The 22626-nt window shown below is 43.6% G+C and overlaps 1 protein-coding gene across 1 annotated transcript in view; it reads right to left on the bottom strand.

Annotated features, from left to right (window-relative positions):
- The window catches only part of HDAC11 (histone deacetylase 11), a 56695-nt gene extending 53011 nt beyond the window's left edge, over positions 1-3684 (bottom strand). Inside the window, 1 exon segment of the mRNA XM_066616695.1 lies at positions 3602-3684. Coding sequence (XP_066472792.1) covers positions 3602-3615 — 14 coding nt within the window. The 5' untranslated portion in view covers positions 3616-3684.
- Positions 3685-22626: the final 18942 nt, after the last annotated feature.

The raw sequence follows: 22626 nt of genomic DNA, 5'->3' as shown, positions 1-22626 counted from the left end.
CAAGCTTTCAAGAAGAAGAAAAAATATTTAGAGATTCAATTAACGAAGAAAACAAGCACATTAGTGAAAGATAATTATTTGAAATTAATTGAAGAAATAAAAAAGAATTGACAAAATGGAAAGAACTACAACTTTTGTTGCTGGGAAGGGTTGCTGCAGTGAAAATGAATGTTTTGCCTAAAATAATTTTTCTTTTTCAAACCCTGTAATTTTGAAACATGATATATTTAAAGAAATTAGTCAAATTATATCACAATTTATATGGCAGGGAAAGAAGCAAAAAATCAAAATGAAGGCCTTGCAAGATGTGAAATTAAGAGGAGTATGGGGCTTCCTGAATGGTATTTATATTATAAAGTGGCGGCACTGCTATGGATCAAAGAGCGGATTACATAGAGGATCAAAGAATACTCAAATTGGAGGGCCATGACCTTGAATGGGGATGGCATGCACTTGTGTGGTATGGAAAAGCGAACAAATATAAGCGATTTAACAACCACATACTAAGAAAATCTTTACAATGGATATGGGCCAAAATGCAGAGACAGATGTATAATAACATTCCCCAATGGGTGGTGCCATTAGAAGCATGTACCCGACTCAGCTAATTAGAGACAACAAAAATGCTTAGATATGAAAATTTATTGGCAAAAGATGGAAAATTAAAGACAAAGGAAGAATTGTTAAGGCAAGGTGTTGAGATGGACTGGTGGACTTGTCTACAATTAGATTCAAGATATGGGAAAGATAAATGAGAAGGATTTTATATGGAACAGATGCCATTTGACAGAATATTTTTAGAAACAAAAGAAAAATATATTAAAAGAATGTATATGTTTTTACTAATTATGAGATGCAAGAAGAAACAATGAAAATGCATGATAAAATGGGCGCAAAATACAGGCCATAGTATCACAATAGAACAATGGGAGCAGATTTGGAAATACAATGCAAAACTTACTTGAGCAACAAATTTTAAAGAAAATGTATAAAATGTTTTATAGATGGTACATGACACCTAAAAATTGGTAAAAATGAAACAGACTGTATCAAAAAATTGTTGGAAGTGTAAATGTGAGGAAGGAACATTTTACCATATGTGGTGGCCATGTAAAAAAATGCAATCATATTGGAGAATGGCAAGGAGTTTAGCAGTCCAATCCTTTCCACACTTTTCTGGGAGTAAGCCCCATTGACTTTAATGAGACTTACTTTTGAGTAGACATGCATAGGATTGGGCTGTCATACAAGAGATTGTTGGATTTATTATACTGTTGAAACCAGAATTATTTTTGCTCAATATTACTTTGGATAGCATAAAGAAAATGATGTGTACTTAGTATGATATTAACTGCTGCTAGGACTTTGTTTGCTAGATACTGGAAAGACCTTAAAATCCCAACAAAAGATGAAAAAATAGAGAAACGGAAATGGACAGACTTTCAGAGATCTTGGATCAACTGCAAAATGAATGTTGCGGAAATGGACAGATGTTCAGAGATCTTGGATCAAAAACCGACACAGATTGAGCAATGGAATACATCTTATGCTTGGTTGAAAATGAATTTGTAGAAAGTAGAATAGATGGCCATTTAGATGAATGCATTATATATATGATATAGTATATATCATGTGATATTATATGAATGATAAATGAATATTAAGAGGTTAAGTAGAAGAAGTAGAAGAGAAATTGGATTAGGAGATTATTTTTTATTATTATTTTTATCCCACCTTTCTCCCAGAAGGGACGGCTTACAAAACAAGGTTAAAACAGTTAAAAACATAATTTAAAAGCAGATAAAAACATAACATGTCATAAAAACAGTAGTCAGATAAAAACTAGTCAGATAAGTGCATAGGGCAGCAAATTAGAAAAGGATCAGGCCTGTGAACAGATGTTAAAAAGGCCAGGAACTCAGAAGGCTTGTCTAAACAGAAGGGTCTTCAGGCCTCGCTGGAAAGTTACAAGAGAAGGAGCAGTTCTTAAGTCAAGGGGAAGGGAATTCCATAGCGTTGGTGCCACTACTGAGAAGGCCCTATTTCTTACCAGCGCCCCACGTACCTCCCTAGGCAGCAGCACTTGTAAAATATGTAATGATTTATCAGTTAAATCATGTAATGATATGTAATGATTATGAGATATGTAATGATTTATCAGTTTAAGTGACATACGATATCCTGCACCTCCAAATGTATCTGTATGTTTGTAATGTCCATTTATTGTGTTATGTTTTGTTTGTTGTGCTTTGTTTTTATATATTTGTTTTTGGGAAAAAGAAAAAAAAAGAAGAGTCACAGTCTTGGTAAACCAATGCAACATCAGAAAACAAGGCACCGTGGGGGCAACCGATCCAAATAAGTTCTGAAAGCATTGACTTGCTTGCACAGAAATAAGCACCCAAAAACATCCGGGACCATTCAACGCGGGGAAAAACATAAATGAATTTGCTAGATATTAACTGATTTGCTAGATATTAACTTTTGGGAGCCATTTGGGAGGGAGTAACTGGCCCTCCTCAACCTAATAGTGTCTTTTTTAGAGGCTGTCTGCTGGTTTTTTCTGTAAACTGCTTTGTAAACTTTTGTTGACAATCGGTATATAAATATTGCTATTAAAATAAATAATAATTTGTTTTCCCTCTGTAAACCACGTTGTGAACAAACTTACAGTGTGCCCCTACGCTCACTGTACATGGGAATTAACAAAAGACTTTCTAGTGTTCAGATTACAGAAAATAAATCTTGGACAAAAATGTCTGGATTTCAGAATATTCTGCATTTCAGATGTCCAGAAAAGGGGTAATCCACCTGTGAAGGACTGCTGCCTTAATGGCATTTTGATATGTGTGTGTGGGGGGGGGGGAGTGGGTTTCAAGAAACAGCTTCAGGCAGAGTTGGCAAATTGAATTACATTACTGGATTAGTGAACAGTAATACATACTTTTGAGATACAAAGGCAAAAGGTATAAATATCTGAAAAAGAATAAAGGGAAGCCAGGAGTGTGCCCTAAAGGGCAGGCAACTGTGATGGGGGGGGGGGAATGGAGAAAGTACCAGGTGAGGAGGGAAAAGGTGACTTACAGCCCAATCCTAAACAGGTCTACTCAGAAGTAGGTCCCATTGTGTTCAATAGGACTTGCTCCCAGAAAAGAAGTATGGATAGGACTGCAGTTACAGGGTACAATCCTATCCACACAAGTGGGAGTAAGCCCCATTGACTCTAATGGGACTTACTTCTGAGTAGACATGCCTAGGATGGCGCTGAGGCAGCAATCCTACCCACGCTTTCCTGAGAGTAAGCCCCATTGACTCTAATGGGACTTACTTCTGAGTAGACATGCCTAGGATGGGGCTGAGGCAGCAATCCTATCCACACTTTCCTGGGAGTAAGCCCCACTGACTCTAATGGGACTTACTTCTGAGTAGACATGCCTAGGATGGCGCTGAGGCAGCAATCCTATCCACGCTTTCCTGAGAGTAAGCCCCACTGACTCTAATGGGACTTACTTCTGAGTAGACATGCCTAGGATGGGGCTGAGGCAGCAATCCTATCTACACTTTCCTGGGAGTAAGCCCCATTGACTCTAATGGGACTTACTTCTGAGCAGACATGCCTAGGATGGGGCTCTCAGAGCCCAGAGGCCCAGAAACGAGGCGGACGCCTGACAGCTACCAGGCAAGGGCTGCCCCCTCCCGAGAGCCCCGCTGTCAACGCAACCGCCACTCCCAGGCCCCACCGCGGCTTCTGCGCGGGGAGCCACTGAAGGGCGGAGGCGGAGGAGGCGCCAGCACTCAAGGCGCAGCACGGGCGGCGCTCGCTGCCTCTGTGGGGTGGACGAGCGACAGGGCCGCTGCGGAGCAGCTCCAGGGCGAGACGCGGCCCAGCGCCGGGCTCGCGAAATGGCGGCGGCGCGTGCTGGGGCTGTCCAGCCTCTGGAGGAGGGAAAGGCTCCAACGTCGCCCTTAGCGACAGCGCGCGACCTTCCGCGCCCGCCCGCACTGGCTGCAGCAGCTCTGCTCCCTCCTCCTCTCCACCCGCGCGAGCCCTGCCTGGCTGACCCGGCCTCAGCGCTCGCTACTCACATGGTGCCCCTCACGGCGTGCAGGCTGAACCTCGCCGCAGGTCAGAACACCCTCGCTTGATGTCACTGAGCACGCCTGGCGCTTCTGCGCAGGCGCAGGCGCCTCGGACGAAGCCACCTGCCCTTCCCTGCTTCTCCTGCTGGCTGGGCTGAGGTCCGGTGCGGAGGAGGAGGCCGCAGTCCTCTCTGCCCAGCGTTGCGTGTACGCAACAGAGGTCACACGTGTGCACCTGAGGGCTGGGCAGAGAGGGTGGGGGAGGAGCTTGCCTCTGAAAGCACTGCTTCTGCCTTCCCTTGGGATGTGGGGTGGGTGGGGAGGCAGGTGAGGCAGTGCCTCCCCACTGGAGTCCTTTGAAAAGCAGCTCCGCTGCTGTGGGAGGCACCTAAGCACTCACAACCCATGTGCAGCGGCGCTGCTTTTCAAAGGACTCCAGTGGGGAGGCACTGCCTCACCTGCCTCCCCACCCACCCCACATCCCTGGCACTTCCTTTGGTACACCAAAGTTTTCTTGACAAGGCTCTGGACAGGGCCTCTGAGAGAAATTTTATCAGGGGCTACAAAGTTTCTTTTGAGCCCCTTCCCAAAGGAACAGCTGGAATAGTCTTTGGAGTTCAGATCTACTGGACTTCCCAATGCAGAGCCCAGGTCTACCTGCCCACATGGCATCAGCAGCTTGACACAGTAATACAGAAAACCGAACACACTCCTAAGGCTTCAAAAGCTTTTAAATATAAAAAATCACTGCAAAAAATTAGCATCATTGTATTTAGGCTCACACTAGAATGGAAAGTGTCCTTTGTGCATCAAAAGTGGCTTCTGCAGCTGTGTCCCTGAGCTCTTAAACATGCCTTCCATGTTAAGCAGATCCACAAACAAAGAGCTACTGTAGCAGGCCAGTTTCCTCCCAGATTTGACACTGTGTTAAGGAGTGTCATATATGAAATCCTCCGCCCAGTGCATATGGCTTGTGGCAGCAGCCCCTACCATACCCACTGCAGTGTCACCATTATCCCACGTGGGCAGCAAGTCCAGGTGAGATTGAAAATGTAAAAGCCCAGGAAATCGCTGGGGTCTGTTTTGAAATCTGAGGTGCTAACAGCCTAAATAGATTCACTCACTTTGACCACAGTGGCAGGTGTATTTTTCCATACACACATGGTTCGGGATATTTAACACTGCCAGTTAATGAGCACCTTGGGGCAAGGTGTTGATAAACAGAAAACAATCAGGAACATGAAGAGAGGTCTCCAGCAGGACACCAGAGTGCTGCAGAAAACTGAAGTCAGGGAGGACTTGGGCTTGCTACATCTCTAGCCTGCTCAGTTTTAAAGAACTAAATCCAGCCCGGAAAACTGAAGTGAAAGTTTCCAATATGCCTTGTGACACAAGTATAAAAACTGGTTGTTTTACAAACAGCCTTCAATTCAGTTGATCCCACAGGCGTCATATATGGGTACACAGGGACGCATTTGCATGCACAAGAGAGCATTTTGTGCATGTATGCCCACTAGGCCCCATAAAGATGGCACCACTAGGTGACCAAGGTGACCTGGTGCCATCCCTGTTGGATGCCAACACAGAGAAGGCCCTGTCTGAAACAAACATCCAGAAGAGGGAAATGATTATGTCTAGCATTGATTTTGCTGCAGTGGTTGTTATTGATCAGTTGTTATTTACAATTTAACTGTGGATGTCTTAATGCTGTGACTGCTAAGATACTTGTTTTTTTTGCATCACAATATAAACATGATTTAAAATTATAGAAGGCTGGCCATAGTCTGCTCCCTGTGCTGTTGCAATCTGTCTAGGGATTAATCAAATAAACCAACCAGTGGCAGCATTAGAGTTTGTGTCACCCGGTGCAAGAACTCATTGTGTCACCCTCATTGTGGACCTCCTCCCATACCAACCATCCAGAATAAATGACAATATCACACGTACAGCCTAAATGCAGTGGCACTACGGTTGTTATCACCCCCATTGACTTCATTTATTTAAATATATAACAGCACAGGTTACCCAGCAAATCAGTAACCAACCAAAAAAATCCAGAGGCCAACTTGATGATACTAGAACTCTTCTTCAGTTGTGTGAGTATTAGTTCTGGCATATGGAAATGAAAACGGACTCATACTAACACCTGACTGGATCCCTGCTGTGTAATGATAACACCTCATTGGCTCTTGGAATAATCAGTCACATTGGTCAGTCTTGAGTTAAGAAAATCCACTTTTTGTTACATAAGGCAGCTGTGATTTCCTTTTCTGGTTTTTGGGGTATAACATTTGTTAGAATACAGATATTTCAACACAGTTTGTTTCATTCCTTTCTAAATTAAATTATACATCAAATAATATACAACATGATGGTATTATACAAAAATACTAAGATTTTTGCCAGAAGTGGTGTTTGTTTTTGGAAGAAGTCAAGCACCTCAAAAACTTGTCATCTTTAATGGAGGGCCATTTGCCTTGCCTCGAAATGGGCAACCCAGCATTTGTTGTGGCCGATTCCCATCTCAAAAAGGCTGAGCTGTGACAAGAATGGTCCCCTTCTTCTTGTGCAATGACAGGTACTGACGTCACACTTTTGCACAGTAGGCTTTCACTGTCCCTGTTCTGGAAGCGAACAGAAGTAGCAATTCCCACCTAAGTAGTAAAGAGTGGGCGAGGCAAAGCAGCAAGAGAGTGTGGGGATCAATTCAGCAACTGGCTGGTTTGTCCCCTGGAGCCACCCCTTGAGGAGCCCCAGGCTGTGCAATACAGGGTTCTCTGATGTCACTGCCGCCACCCTCCACCAGGCGCAGCCACCTGGGCTGAGCACCCCTTCAGGTGGGCTGTGCCTGGCCTGTGATGTCACCTACCCCTCCTATCCCTGTGCAGCCCCTCCTCACAGGCAGACAGGGGAGGGGGAGATGCTCCCTTGTCCCCCCCACCTCCAGGGTACTGCTGCAGCGTCCCCATCTAGACCCTTCCCCTTCCTGACACCCTCTGGCTGGGTGACTCCCCTCCTGCTGGGAGAGGAGCCTGTCTCTCCCCCCCCCCCATCCTCCAAGTAGGACGGGTCCCACCCGTGCCTGCTGGTGCCAGTGGGCAGCAGCCCCCAAGGAGGCATCCAGCAGGGGCACGCGGGGCTCTGCACTCTTTGCTCCTTCGCAGTCTGTGGGGCAGTCCTCAAGTTTGCAGTCCCCAAAACAATGGCACTTAGGCTAAGCTGCAGACACCTAGGGAGAGCCGAAGGGGTGCTTCACAGCTGTTTAATGGGGCCTATTCCCAGAAGTACTGCAGCCCAACTCAACACACAAGAAGGCCCCTCTGTCCACAGAACCTGTGCAACACCATGGAAAAGCCCCCCCCCCCCCCGCCCAGACCTTGAGCCCCAAGGGAGAAGGGGGAGAGAGAGAAAGAGAGCATCCACCAGCCAGCCCCTGTGTCCAGCCATTCTTGTCCAGTGCCCCTTTCTGTCAATCCCCCCTTTAAAAGGCATCTAGGTCTTCAGGGGCCATCATCACCACATCCTGTAGCAAGGAGTTCCACAGACTAATAATAGCCAGCCATTCTTTTGGGCCCCTTTGCAGAGGAGAGGGTGTGATGGACAAGCAGAATGGGGGGAGGGAGGGGCAAAACAGGGGAGGGGGAAGACAGCTGGAAAGGCCTTTGGAGTCCAGGTCTATCCACCCATGTGACATTGGCAGCTAGAAACAGAAAACCAAACACACTTCCATAATACAGGAAACCAAACACACTCCTAGATCTCTCTAAAAAAATTTAAATATAGAAAATTATGCAGAAAATTTGTATCATTGTATTCAGACTCACACTAGAATGGAAAGTGTGCTGTGTGTACCAAAACTTGCTTCTGTAGCAGCTGTACCCCGCAGCTGTGTCCCTGAGTTCCTATACACTCCTTCATGACAAGCAGATCCACAAGCCAAAGAGCTACTGTAGCAGTCCAGCTTCCTCCCAGATTTGACACTGTGTTAAGGAGGGTCATGGATGCATTCCTTGGCCCAGCATATATGGCTTGTCAGTAGCTGCAGCAGCTGCAGCTACATGCTCATGGTAGTGTTCTCAGTGTCCCGTGTGGGCAACAAGTCCTTAACAACATAGGTAAGGAAATGTGAGATCCCAGGAAATTTCTAGGCCCCTCCTTTTGCTCCTAGTTTCCCTTTATGTCCCTGGGCCAGGGTACAAAATATCCCCTTTACCCCCCTCTCTTAGGCCCTGGCTCTGAAGTTATGATAGCAAGGAAATAGGAATGAGAACAAGGATGATGTCTAGATTATTCACTATTATTGTGGAAAAATAACAATTGTGGATTCAGAAAAGGAGGAAGGATGGTAGAAGAGCTAGGAAAACTGCAACAGAAAAGGGTATTGCAAGAGCTGGTGTGGTCTTCAATGACAGACTGAGGACCAAATCCTATCCAAATTTCCAGCCCTGGTGTAGCTGTGCCAATGGGGTATGTGTGCTGCATCCTATGGTGGGAGGTGGTGATGAAGGCCTCCACAAGGTAAGGGAACATTTGTTCCCTTGCCTCAGGTCTTCGTTGCAGCTGTATAGGTGCTAGAAAGTCAGATGGGATTGGACCCTGAGAGCCCAATCTTATGCACATCTACTCAGAAGTAACTCTCATTATAGTCAATGGTGTTTACTCCCAGGTTAGTGTGGGTAGGATTGCAGCCTGAATCTTGGGACAATGAAAGCAGCAAAAAGTATGTTAGATATTCTGAGAAAATAGTCATGGTGGTGGAAAAAGACAAGCCCTCTTGTACAGAAATCAAAGCAGTTGTGTTTCTTCTTATTTGTCAGCAGTGTTCACTTAATAAACTGGTAAGGCTAAGCAGAGAACGTTTTTATTTATTTAAAACATTTATACCGCAGCTATTCAAACTGGGGCATTGTGACACCCCAGCCTGACAGCCCTGGCCTCTGCCCCCTTAAGGGGTAGGAGCAGGGGGAAGGCAGCAACACGATCTCCAGGATCCCATCGCTAAGGGGGGCTCCAGGACTGGGATGTACTCACCAGTCCCTGCAGCATCCTTCCCGGGGTGCGGGGAGCCCTGCGCATGCAGGGCTCCCCGACATGGAGCGATCCCTGACATTCCAAAAGTGAAGGTGGAGCAGTCACACTCCACTTCCGCAAAACTGGAAGTGGTATGCAATCACTCCGCTTTCACTTTTAGAAGGCTGGGGAGCCTTGCAGATGCTTGCGCAGAGCTCCCGCACCCTTGCGCAGGGAGCAAACACTTTCCCTTCACTGGATCAGCATGTACAGTACTCTCCTTCCCTACAAACTTTCCTTTTTCTAATTTCCTCAGATGCACCAAATACTTTTTACATGCAACCACCATGAAAGCTAGGTACACTGGATTCAAGTACTAGGACCAAGAAACATATACTTACTCATTTTTCCATGTGCATTATGTTTACCTTTGTGCTTTTGTAATAAAACTATAATCTTTATTAAAAATTATCTTTCTCAATCTGAAGCAGGTACAATGGAAGGTTGGAGAAGCTGGCAGGACATTGCGACCTTTCTCTTTGTCACTGATGTTAGGCTTCTCTCCCTCCCTCTCTCACTTTCTTTGTGCTCGGATCTTGCCTGCTGTTTCTACAGTCCGTCTGGAATAGGATTTTTTTTTGAGTTTTGGGAAGAAACTTCTCTGACTGTCCTCATGCTCATCTCCTTACCCAACTCCTTTGAGTTTCTTCATGTTGTTTTGTTCCATTATCCTCCCTCCAAGGATGCACAGCTCTCTGTGCCCTTTCCTCAGTTCAGCCTTCTGGAAGCAAATCCAATGTAAGCAATTTTCATAAGAACAGCCCCACTGGATCAGGCCATAGGCCCATCTAGTCCAGCTTCCTGTATCTCACAGCGGCCCACCAAATGCCCCAGGGAGCACACCAGATAACAAGAGACCTCATCCTGGTGCCCTCCCTTGCATCTGGCATTCTGACATAACCCATTTCTAAAATCAGGAGGTTGCACATACACATCATGGCTTGTAACCCATAATGGATTTTTCCTCCAGAATCTTGTCCAATCCCCTTTTAAAGGCTTTCACTCATTCTACATTCATACCTAAATCTAAAATAGCCAGTGTTTAAATAAAGCAATAATACGAGATGTAATTGTATAAGACAACAATAATGCAATAATGGATAAAACAGCTGATCTCTTGAGGGAATAATAAGCAATACAGCAGTTGTTTATATAACTATAAAGTAATTATATACACATAAATACATCTGAAAAGTTAAAACTAGGCTGTGATGGCACATGGACCACTGCTTGTTGGTGGCATCCAAATTGTGGAACTCCTTGCCATGGAAGATTCTGATGTTTCCTTCTCTTCATGTCTTTAGGTCTCAGCTAAACAAACATTGTTTAGATGGACTCTAATTAGGTCATCTATGCATAATTTAATATCAGCTATGTTTATTACTGCTGTGCTATTTTGGTTTGGGTATATGGTTTATCTTGTTTTATTGCTTACTGTTTTATGATGGTTTGCTAGCCACCTTGAAAGAAAGGTGGGATATAAATTGATTGATTGATTGATTGATTGATTGATTGATTGATTGATTGATTGATTGATAAAACTCTTCCCTGTGAGCTTTTACTACTTCTGGACCAGACAAGAAGCGATGGTCAGGGAGAGGCAGGAGAAGAGACAGTGATAGGATGCGGTGGGAACCCCCATTGCAGCAGTGACCTCCCATCACTTCCTCCAACAATATTGCCACAATCTTTGGAAGTGGTGCTGGAGGAAGCACCCCTCCCAGTTCACCTGCCTACCCACTATCGCTTCTTACCTTTCCCATTCTTCTTTTGTGTGCTGCCACGGTTCTCAAATTAAGTAGCAAAGCAGACCAATAAAAGGAAGTTGGGAGAAGCACTGCCCCACTTCCAGAAAGGAAGTTTTTTTTTCCTTTAGACAGTACTCCTCCCAACTTTCTTTCAACATGTTCAGAACTGATCTGTCAGTCAATATGCAGGCATTTCCACCTGAAATGCAAAATCCACATGATTTTATAATAGATGCTCAAGATTTTCATCTAATAGGTGCCCCCCCCCGAAGTTCTGCTCACAGAACCCCCTGCTGTTCTTTGTTGGAACATACCTTTAAGGGCAGCTCTCACAACTCTGGTCTGATCCTGTTATAAAAGGCTGTACAACATGTTTTTTCCCCACACCATTTTAATAACAGTTGAGGGGAAGCAATCACATGGGCCAGCCATCTGACATAGTTAGTTCCCATGCCAGTATTGTGATGATGCAATAATAGAAATGCAATGCAATAATAGAAATTAAATGCTTCAGTTGGCTTACTCACATTATCACTTTCCTTCAAATGTTACTGGAACAAAGTAGGAAACAGCCACACAACAGCAATTCTCATGCCATTCTCAAGTAATGATGGCCTTTGCCTCAAGCAACACTGATGCCTGTGGCAAAATTTAAGCATGTGGGGAAAGGTGTTTTCACAGAGGGGAAAAATGAGAAATAATAAGCAATTCCAACATAGGATACCCAAAAGCACTTTTTGTTTTTCCCACATCTCCAATGCAAATTTAAAACTTATGTGCGTATGCTAATTTAAAAAATGGCTGTTCTTTCTCTCAATACACAAAAAGTCTAAAAAGAGTTTAAACTGCAGTCCTAAACAAAGTGGCCTAGAAGTCAACTACTAAAATTAAGGAGATGCACTTTCGCATAATCATCATTAGGGCTGGAGGTAACAAGTGGGAAAAGGGCCTTAGGGTGAATGCATTGCGTGTAAGTAAAGCATATGAGTTCTCTAGAAGAAGCTTACAGTTTTTCAGTATGTCCAAATCAATAGTTTCCATAACAAATAGGCTGAGTTATTCGCGCTGGTGTTATGAAAGCGCAGTGGACTCATTTTCGGGATTTAGTCCAAGCCATTCAAGCTGATAACAAGAGGCTTGAAAGTCATATATCATATTATATTGAAGGATTAGGCAACCTATGAACCATAGGCCAGATCTGGCGCACCATTCAAAATCATCTGGCCCATAGTCCCAAAAACATATATTCACATGGCCCACAGTGGTCCTAAAAAAGAGTTCAAATTTGTAATTCTATCCCTGTAAGGTTTACAGTGTAAGCAGATCAAGGGCAGAAGCTTCCTTTGAACATCATTCTCTGGGCATGTGTCACTCCACACCATGCCCATTTCTTTTTTTCTTAGCCCAGTTGCCTAATTGGAAGATTTTCACATGCATATCAAACACACGTGTTATTATTATTGATGGAACCGGTATCTGGCCCCTATGCAGAAGAAGGTTCCCGACCCCTATTCTACTGCAATCAAGACATGCTGCATGACATGCTGGGCAACAGGCTCACCTCTGACAGAAGAGGAATGTTCAGAAGTTTAGAAGTAATCTGTCAAGGTGTTCCTGTCCGTATCTTATGGAATATGTATTTAAAGTCTTGTTGTATAACTACCTTAGGCATACGTATATTTATCTAAATAGGTCTGGACAGTTGGTGGCATGAATGAATGCAGAATGGAAATTATATGGTTTGAATGGTCAGTAATAATCGGTAAAGCAGCTACCACGTTTTCCAGACTCACAAAGAGAGTCTGGTCCAACAAGAAGCTGACGGAACATACCAAGATCCAGGTCTACAGAGCTTGCGTCCTGAGTACACTTCTGTACTGCAGCAAGTCATGGACTCTTTGTTCACAACAGGAGAGGAAACTGAACGCTTTTCACATGCGCTGCCTCCAACGCATTCTCGGCATCACCTGGCAGGACAAAGTTCCAAACAACACAGTCCTGGAACATGCTGGAATCCCTAGCATGTATGCACTGCTGAAACAGAGACGCCTGCGTTGGCTTGGTCATGTCATGAGAATGGATGATGGCCGGATCCCAAAGGATCTCCTCTATGGAGAACTCGTGCAAGGAAAGCGCCCTACAGGTAGACCACAGCTGCGATACAAGGACATCTGCAAGAGGGATCTGAAGGCCTTAGGAGTGGACCTCAACAAGTGGGAAACCCTGGCCTCTGAGCGGCCCGCTTGGAGGCAGGCTGTACAGCATGGCCTTTCCCAGTTTGAAGAGACACTTGGCCAACAGTCTGAGGCAAAGAGGCAAAGAAGGAAGGCCCATAGCCAGGGAGACAGACCAGGGACAGACTGCACCTGCTCCCAGTGTGGAAGGGATTGTCACTCCCGAATTTGCCTTTTCAGCCACACTAGACGCTGTTCCAGAACCACCTTTCAGAGTGCGATACCATAGTCTTTCGAGACTGAAGGTTGCCAACAATAATAATAAGGATTTTAGGATTGGAAGTTCTGGGCAGCAATAAGCAGTGTTACCAGGTTTTATTCGGACCTGACCACCCTTCTGGTCTTTTCAATACAGAAGGAAATCTCTACCATCACTAACATTTATTTACATACATGATAGTTACTACAAGAATTACTATAGCCCACCACTGGAAATGGGGACAACCCCTCCAGCAAAGAATCAGTGGCTATCAGTATTCAGAAAATCATCCAAAAGGAAAATTTGCACACCAGATGAGTGTATGACTACTTATCAACAGAAAAGTTTTTTATCAACAGAACAAAGTTTTTCCAAAATATGGTTTTCCTGGCTTACTTTTACTCCTTGTCTGATCTTTCTTATAGGAACATGGTACTGATTTTTTTTTTTTTACATGATGTGCTGGTTTTGAGAAGTATACTTTTTTTTTTAGTTTCTGCTAAAAGATAAAAACCATATCCTATGTTACAGTTAAGAAAGCAATTATGTACAATCCTTTACTATGATTTATTTATAAAATTTGTTAGGTTCAATCACTTCCCCACCCTCCAAAAAATGGAACAAAAACTATTTGTCTAGCTTAAGATCTTATGCACACTTAGGGCTTAATGGGCTTTAGCACCGGTGCTAGGTGTTATAAACATGCTGTAAGGCACATTTATAGCACCATGGGAGGAGAGAACACTGGTGCCAGGCCAGCATCAGTCGGCACTGGACCCAGCACCAGACAGGTGCCACCCAGAGCAAGGTAGAGCTCCGGGCAGCAGTGTGGTCATTTGAGATGTTCTAGGGGGAGGCATTAGGGGGATGGGGAACAGGGGGAGGTGCCAGGGTGGTAGGAGAGGTGCCAGGGTGGTAGGGGAGGTGCCAGGGCGGTCTGGTGGAGGCCTCCTCCACCGAATCCTATCCTCTGTGTTGGGCTGCAAAGACCGACACAGAGGTTCTCTCATCTGCACCAGCAAAATAGCTGGCGCAGGCATAAGAAGCACAATTGCAGGACCTGGGACTTTCATGGGGGAAGGGGACAAAAGTCCTTTCCCCCAAGGAGACCTCCAGAGACTTCCTGGCACCTGCAGAAAATTGTGGTTGCCGTTTTGACACCACTATTCCTCCAAGACCCGGGAAGCTCAGGATTGGCTGTTACTTGGGAACTTAAGTAGGACTTACTTCTAAGTAAAACATGAATACTATTGTGCAGTAAAGCTGTTTTAATGAGAGATAATAGTAAGTACTAAGGAAAAACTTGTTGGTGTCCATGTTGTGTTTTTGTTTTTCTCTTAATTTATTGAAGTTATGAGCCACAAAAACAAATGTTGCCTTTTAGTTCATTAAACAGAGGTCCTAACTGTGCAATATTAAAAGGCCCCAGCCAAATTTCTAATGCATCAGATTGTTTTCTACCCAAACTGCAATACAATCTTCTCATTTAAACTAAAAATGCTGTAGCATGCTGTTGAAATGTTTAAATGGCTACTGAATCTCATTTTGCTAAAAGGTTACATTTTTCTGTACAAGATAGATAGGTTATGAAGTACTTCAGGATGATAGATGTTCCATATCTTCATGCAGCGGCGAGAGCTAATGTTGCAGTTACCTAGCAATTTACTGGCATCATTCACGTACTTCTAAAGCAAGCAGTAGTACTGTTACCAAAAGGGCTGCTTTGTTTAGGGGAATTAGTACACTACCCTTACTGGAACCTCAGGATCGCAGGCTGGATAACAAGACGGCGTAATGCAGAGAAATTCCCTTTAGCTTAAAGAGGAGACTGGGAGAAAGATAACTTTTAATAAAAGATTATAGCTTTATTACAAAAGCACAAAGGTAAACATAATGCACATGGAAAAATGATAAATATATGTTCCTTGGTCCTAGTACTTGAATCTAGTGTACCTAGCTTTCATGGTGGTTGCATGTAAAAAGTATTTGGTGCATCCGAGGAAATTAGAAAAAGGGAAAGGTTGCAGGGAAGGATTTTAGGGGTCCCTGGTCTGCCAAACCCAGTTGCTGACTAAAGATGGGGAGAGAAGGGGAGAAAAAAAGGGGGGAAGAAGGGAAAGAGTTCCAGACACAAGATAGTTACCTGTCTTGTAGAGCAGTTGGATGGGGGGGGGGAGAGTCCTGTGAAGGACCCTCTGACACAACACAGATGTGTTGTGTCCTTGGACGGGGGGGGGCAGAGAGAGTGAGCATGTGGCAGCCCTCTCTTAAAAAGGGTTTTTCTGACTGTCTGAGCTGGATGGTAGCTTGCATCATCCACACAGTGGGGTACTTGGAATATGTAAAACATTGAAAGGATTATCAGCAAAATTCAATAGGGTCAAATGACTGTCTTCCTAGCTGGGGAAACTTACACAATACAGTCAATACAGTAACCCAGGAAGGCAGTTCAAATTTGCATAGAGTACTTAAACAGTGATTGAGTTAAAACAATACAATGAATAGGAGACACTCAAACAATGATTTACTATGCCAGACTTCTTCCTATAATGTGTTTACATAAACAGTAATTGGATTAGGAGACACTTTTGCATATAGTTCTTAAAACAATACAATGAATACAGTGACCACAGGGAAGTGGAGGTTGTGTAATCCATGAGCTTGTGGCTTGACCAGAGTTTTGGAAGTTTGGCCTGTGTGAAAAGTTTGGCCTGCATGAGGTTTTAGTAACATAACCAGATATAAAATCACAACTAAGGAAAAAGGGGATTTTCATGTGACAGTACAGGCTGCTTCTGGGGAGAAGAATAAGAGGCTCAACAAGCATAAGAAGTGATCTATACCAACTTTTATAATTATATTTAAATAAATTTAGCATCTGTAAAATGTGGGGCCAAATTTCATAAGCAATTATGCTTTCTTATTTCTCCAGCCTTAACTCACATATGTGGAAGTATATTCCATTGACTTTAGTAAAGCTTACTTTTGAGTGACTACTTTTCTGCCCTAATCAACTTTAACATTTCATGCAGATGCAATATGAAGATGTTCTGCACTTTAGCATATTTATAATTAAAGTTAAAATAAAACTACTGACTCATTGGAAACTTTTCATCTTCTTTTGAGTTAGTCATGAAATGGTAAAAATATTGCCAATTTATGAACAGCAGAGGGCAGTGACACATATCCACACTAGATAATGTGTGCAATGAGGAGAAGGCTATCATGAACAGAGAATCAATGCATATGACATTACAGTGTGACTCTCTCTCTCTCTCTCTCTCTCTCTCTCTCTCTCTCTCGTAGTTTGTTTATGGTGGGCAATCTGATCATATTGCCAGAAGTAGTTAATGTGCCACAAACATGTAAATATTTGAATGAGACAACAGTAGAATCCTCTACAAAACAAGTAAGATTGAGGTCTAAATGTCTCCAGTGCTCTTTACTCCATGTTATCGCTGACAAAATTATTCCCAAACATCCCAATATTTTCCTTGGCGGTGCATTTCCCTTGGCAGCAGGACTGCCTAGGATTGCCACCTTTCAGAATGACTTACCTTGCTTCTGGGTCATTAACAAAAGAGCAGCCAGATATGTAGAAATTATCTGATGATGCTTTTAATAGCATGGAGATAAAGTGATAAGAGAGGATTCAACTGCTAAATTTCAGCATATAAAGAGATTGATAAAGGACCAGGAACAATATTTGTTTTTGTTTTTTAAGATGGCAATGCCAATGTTGCCTTTCTCCTTCTTTTCCAAAGGCCTCTAGCACTGCATGTCTATCAGGCCAATCATATCCTTGGCTAGCCCAGAGCATCCATCAGCAGTGGCATGGCCTCCACTGCATGCTATGGGCTGGTTGGGACCATGCAATGACAGAGAGGTAACTCTGCCACTGCCTTGTCCCCAGTTGGCGTACTTAGATCTGCAAAGCTCTTTGCTGGCATAAATCTGAGTGGGTCCAGGTAGGTGTGTCGATCCCAGGCCAGGGGTATAGGATATCAGTGCCAACACTGCTACCACTATCCACCTCTAGCCCATCTTCAACATGTTCCTATCCAGTCCTGATCCCCATCCCGATCCTCTCCTGGAATGCCCCATCTATCAACCTACCAGCTCCAGCAATACCTCTGGAAATTATTGGTGTACACCTGCAACCAGTAGCCAATTGCACAGATGGCCCCAGCCCATGTGCCATCACAGGAACTGCCACGATAGCAGCTCAGGCCTTGCATTGACTGAACATGGGTTCCGTCAGTACAAGGCTCAGATAGTATTGGGCTATATGCAACTTTTTCATGGCAGTTCCTGGTGCTATAGTCAGTATTTCCTTGCATGAGTCCTGGGAGTCTTGACCTTCATTCTATACAGTTCCTGCACACCATATGGCTCCTAAAGTACTATATACAGAATGAGCACAAAGTCTCTCCACATGCTGGCTCTGTATGCTCCCCTCCATTTTCTTTACAACTGTTAATTTTCACAAATGTTTTTCTGGACATCTTCCACACTGATGGTTAGAGATTATTAAAACAGTTCAAGATAGCTGTTTGTAAGTCTTCAACTGTTAGGCAGAGTTGAGAAATTCTCTTTCACAATGCCCCAGAGCAAATGGTCACATGTTGTTAAGTCTGCCCAAACACAAGTAATCAGTGTACTTCTATTGTACACTCACTGGTGAACATCATTCTGAAGCACTGCCTAGAAAATTTTTAAAAAGAAATAATTAGCAGAAGACACAGTCCCAAGCACGGGGACTTTGTGGCCACACTGTACAATAAATTAAATGGGAAGTACTTGTAGTGGAATAGTGGAAGATCTGGCAAGGAGGTAGAATGTGGTGTCTGCAGTGGCCCCTTTAAGAATTAAGGCCTGGGCTTTCAGCAAAGGGTCAGACAGCTGCAGCCACTGAAGGCAACAAGGCTCTCAGGCATAAAAGCACCTGCTGAAGGGAGAGTTTGGTGTGTGGCTGCTGTGCCCAAGACCTGCTGAGGACCAAGGGTCTGCTGTAGTGGTGGGAGGCTGCTGGTAGGAGAGAGGATCTTTGCAGGTTGAACAGGTGAGCTACCCTGGAGGTGGGGTCTAGCAGGACTGCAGGGCAGAACCAGGGTCATTTGTTGGGGGAAAGAAAGGGAGCTAATTTGCTTAAAGTGGGCATAATTCTCCAGGCCTTGGAATCTGGCAAAACAGTACTCTGCAGAGATGATTGTGCAAAGTATAAAAGTAGTTGCTTTCATATGAGTGTAATATTAAGATATTTACAAATGCTTCAAACCATAAAAAATGTTGGCATATGGAACAAAATTGTCCAGTTTTTACAACACTTTCCCCAACTAATGGTCTCATAGACTCTTATGAGCTAAGCAGCATGTGGAGTAGATTCTCCTTGAAAAACATTCAAGAGAAGGGCACAAAACTGGAGTGTTGAGACAAAGTAACCAGTTCTGCATATTGGAACAATTTTACAAGTAGGATTGAGTAACATGTCAGATACTGGGATTTTTTTATGCTATTAGGTTATTCCTAATTTCTGGATACAATAGAATTAAATTTGTGTTGGCACTGTGACTTTAAATGTATTTGTTAGCCCTGTCACACATGTGCCAGACAAGAAGTATACCATAAACAACAGTCAGTGACAGTATCCATCAAGCCAGTGATTGGAAAGCTTTATCATTTTCTTTGGCTAGAAGAAACAGTGCCCACTCATGACAGACCCAGATAAATGGTTTTCAATTTAAAACCTCTTCCTTTTGTGTTAATGTTTGGTTTTGATGGATGCCCGGATTTCACCTTGACATTTATTTAGCAATAGAGAACAATTATCTCTTGAATATATTCTGATTCTTTGACATTATCTTTTAATTAACATTTCTTTTTATAGTGGCCTTTTATGCCTGGCTTCAGAGTAGTTGTTCATTTATAGCAATTTTCTTTTTATTGCCTATTGCTTAATCCTGTTTACTAATTAGGGTTAAATGTTATTTATTTTACTGTAATGCAATTAATATGTAACTGCAAGTGTGTTCAGGTTTGTATTTTTTAAAAATTACCCACATGATTTGTTTCTGAACTCATTTGTTGGACTCTAAAGTACTTTTTCTTCCTCCTGAATTTAATAATTACTACTGAAGTAATTTGTTGGCCCTGCTCATGTGCCTTTCAGAGCAAAAAAAAAAGATGCAGAAGTTAAGAGGATGACTCTTCCTGACATAAAGCAGTAGAAAAACTTTACTTGGAAAATTTCTGCTTGTCAAAAGACATAGAAGCAACAAATACCTTGATTTACAAGGTAACAGGATTAAAGGTTTTTAAAGAGCATCCTCAGACTGAAAACCATTATTACACAAGCATCTGCATATTTATGCTTGTACCACACGCATCTGTACATTTGTGTGATACAACTACTGTATAGAACAGGGGTGCCCAAACCCTGGCCCTGGGGCCACTTGCAACCCTTGAGGACTCCCAATCCAGCTTTCAGAGAGCCCCCGCCCCCGTCTCCAATGAACCTCACGCCCTCCGGAGACTTGCTAGAGCCCGTGCTGGCCTCTCAGTGTTCTCTCTCACGCAACTGCTCTCAGCGTTGAGGGCAACTGTTCAACATCTCCCCTGAGCTGTGGGTCTCCCTCCCAGGGAGCTGAGGGCTCCCTCCACTGCTTGCTGTTTCACATCTGTGATGCAGCAGCAGCAGGAAAGGAAAGGCTGACCTTGCTTTGTGCAAGGCCTTTTGTAGGTCTTGAGCTATTGCAAGACCTTCATTCATTCATATAAGTTTCATCTCTAATATATTCATTTATGTACATTTATTCAAATTTGAAATGTAAATTCTTCCCCCCCCCCCCGGCTCCTGACACAGTGTCAGAGAGATGATGTGGCCCTCCAGCCAAAAAGTTTGGACACCCCAGGTATAGAACATAGGCTGCAATCCTAACCACACTTTCCTGAGAGTAAGCCCCATTGAACAAAATAGGACTTGCTTCTGAATAGACCTGATTAGGATTGTACCCTTAGTTACAAAAACTGGGATTTGTTGCACAGTCCTCCCAAGAGTTCCATTTCTTGAGGTTTAGGCCTTAATGATTACAGGTTCTGTCTCAAAAAGTCAACTAAGTCATAAAGAACTATAATACAGCATACAACCAAAATTAATTCAAATCATTATGGTCCAATGTAAGCAGGCATTTTTGCAAGTGCATGTTCCATTGAGGAACATTTGCACTTAAATGTGTTGCTTAACAATCCATTGAAACAACAGTATAGGAGTTGCTGTACTTTTGTAGCTTTGGTTCATCCCCTTATCACTAATCTTGTTCATAATAGTTATTACCTCTTTGGAAACTCAAAGTTCAATCTTATGCATGTCACCTCAGAAGTATATCGCTCCATTCTCAGTGGAGCTTACTCACAGAAAGCTGTGCATAGGATTTCAGTTTCAACAAAATTTACATTACAATCCAACAATTGTGTACATGGATCAAATTAAGAATTTTTACCATTTATATAATTGTTAGGGCACAATCCTATCATGCGCTGGAACCAGCAAGCCAGGAAGCTTGTGCTGTATCCAGCACAGGATAGTGGCCATAAGCAGCTCAGCCAGACATACATTTCCCCTTACCTTCTGGTAAAGGCTGCTGGCCCCAATGGGTCTCCTCAGACTTGTGCCACTTCTTGAGGTTCACAAGTCCAAGGAGAGAGGAGTGGCTTGAAGCCTCTCTGAACTCCCCAGGAAGGAGAGGTGGGATGCAGCATAACTGCCGGATCCCAGCCCCACCTCCCACTTCCTTCCCCCATGGCTGCCCACCACCTGCCCTCCCCCCACCCAGGAACGCCTGCCTTTTCCCCACTTCCCTGTCTAACTTTCTTCATTGTCAGCTGGCCTGACACAACAAGCAAGGAGGAAGCTGGCTCAGAGCAGCGGCATTGCTATGGAGGTGCGGGCTGCACTGGGTGATGTGCTGGGGGGGGTGACACACCCTGGGAGGGTGACAAGCTAAAATAGCAGATTCAGGAGCTACCCTGAATGGGCTATGCATGGGTCATGCATGGATTGAGCTCACAGGCTGCAATCCTACCCGCACTTTCCTGAGAGTAAGCTCCATTGACCACAATAGGACTTACTTCAGAATAGATTCACTTGGTGGAACACGACTGGCTCCCCCTTATTTTATTATTTCTTTTATTTTAATTTAATTGTTTATAATTATTTATTTTAATTTGCTTGATGATGTCACTTCTGGCCATGACATCACTTCCAATGGATCCTGGACAGATTGTTATTCTAAAAAGTGGGTCCCAGTGCTAAAAATTTGAGAACTGCTGCAATAAGGTGTTAGTAAGTTGACATGGGGTGTGTGTGAGACTCTACATGTTTTCAAAATCACTAAAATCAGAGTTTGGAGGAATAATACCATCATGTCATATCAATGTTATATCATGTTATGTCAATCAATGTGTAATTTCATGCAGAATGCAATGAAACAGAACACATTGAAATATCTGTGTTCTAACAAAAGGTACAGCCAAAAAACCAGTGGGTTGCCCCGCCCACTGCATGGGGTGACGCGTAGGCCTCCCACACCGGGTGACATGAATCCTAGTGACGCCACTGGCACAGGGGCTTGTGTCAGTCTCTGCAGGCCGGTGTTTCTTTGAGCTCCAGCCTGGCTTCCTCCTGAGGAGGCGCAGACGTGTCTTAGGGCACATTTGCGACCTTCCTGGGCTGGTGCAAGGGTCTAGATTGTGTCCTTAATCAAATACTTTTGTCACATAGAACTAGTTGCATTTGTTTTTTAGAAACAGATCGTATCTATAACAAAATGTAATGTAACTTTTACAATGGTTAGTTTATTAATATAGATTTTTCTTTCAGTATATGTGGTATTGTACCTGAATAACTCAGCAGTAAAAGGTAACAAATTGTTACTGTGGGCATTTTTAAAAAACCTTCTTAGCTTTCAAGATGCTCAGGATAGTTTATATAATCCTTTATTTTTTTCAATCTTCACAACAACTTAGTGTGGTACTCTAGCATGAGAAGTGGTGGCTGACTGTTCTAGGGCCACCTAATTTGCTTTAAGGTAAAGCACAGCAACAACATCAGAACAGGCTGTGAAGTTTCCACTTCTGGGATCCATTTCTGTAGTTCCTCATGTTGCAATTTATAGTTACTATAAATAGCTTCTAGAGCAGTTGTTCCCAAAGTTGTGGGACATGACCCACTATTGGAAGCCAAACCTGGGCCATTCCCTCTTAAGTGGAGTGGCCCAGGTATGGGTCCCTGACAGCG

The sequence above is a fragment of the Tiliqua scincoides genome, chromosome 2, assembly GCF_035046505.1.
Source record: "Tiliqua scincoides isolate rTilSci1 chromosome 2, rTilSci1.hap2, whole genome shotgun sequence".
NCBI lineage: Eukaryota > Metazoa > Chordata > Lepidosauria > Squamata > Scincidae > Tiliqua > Tiliqua scincoides.
The sequence above is the reverse complement of the archived record's forward strand: the minus strand, read 5'-3'. Positions and strand labels throughout refer to the sequence as shown.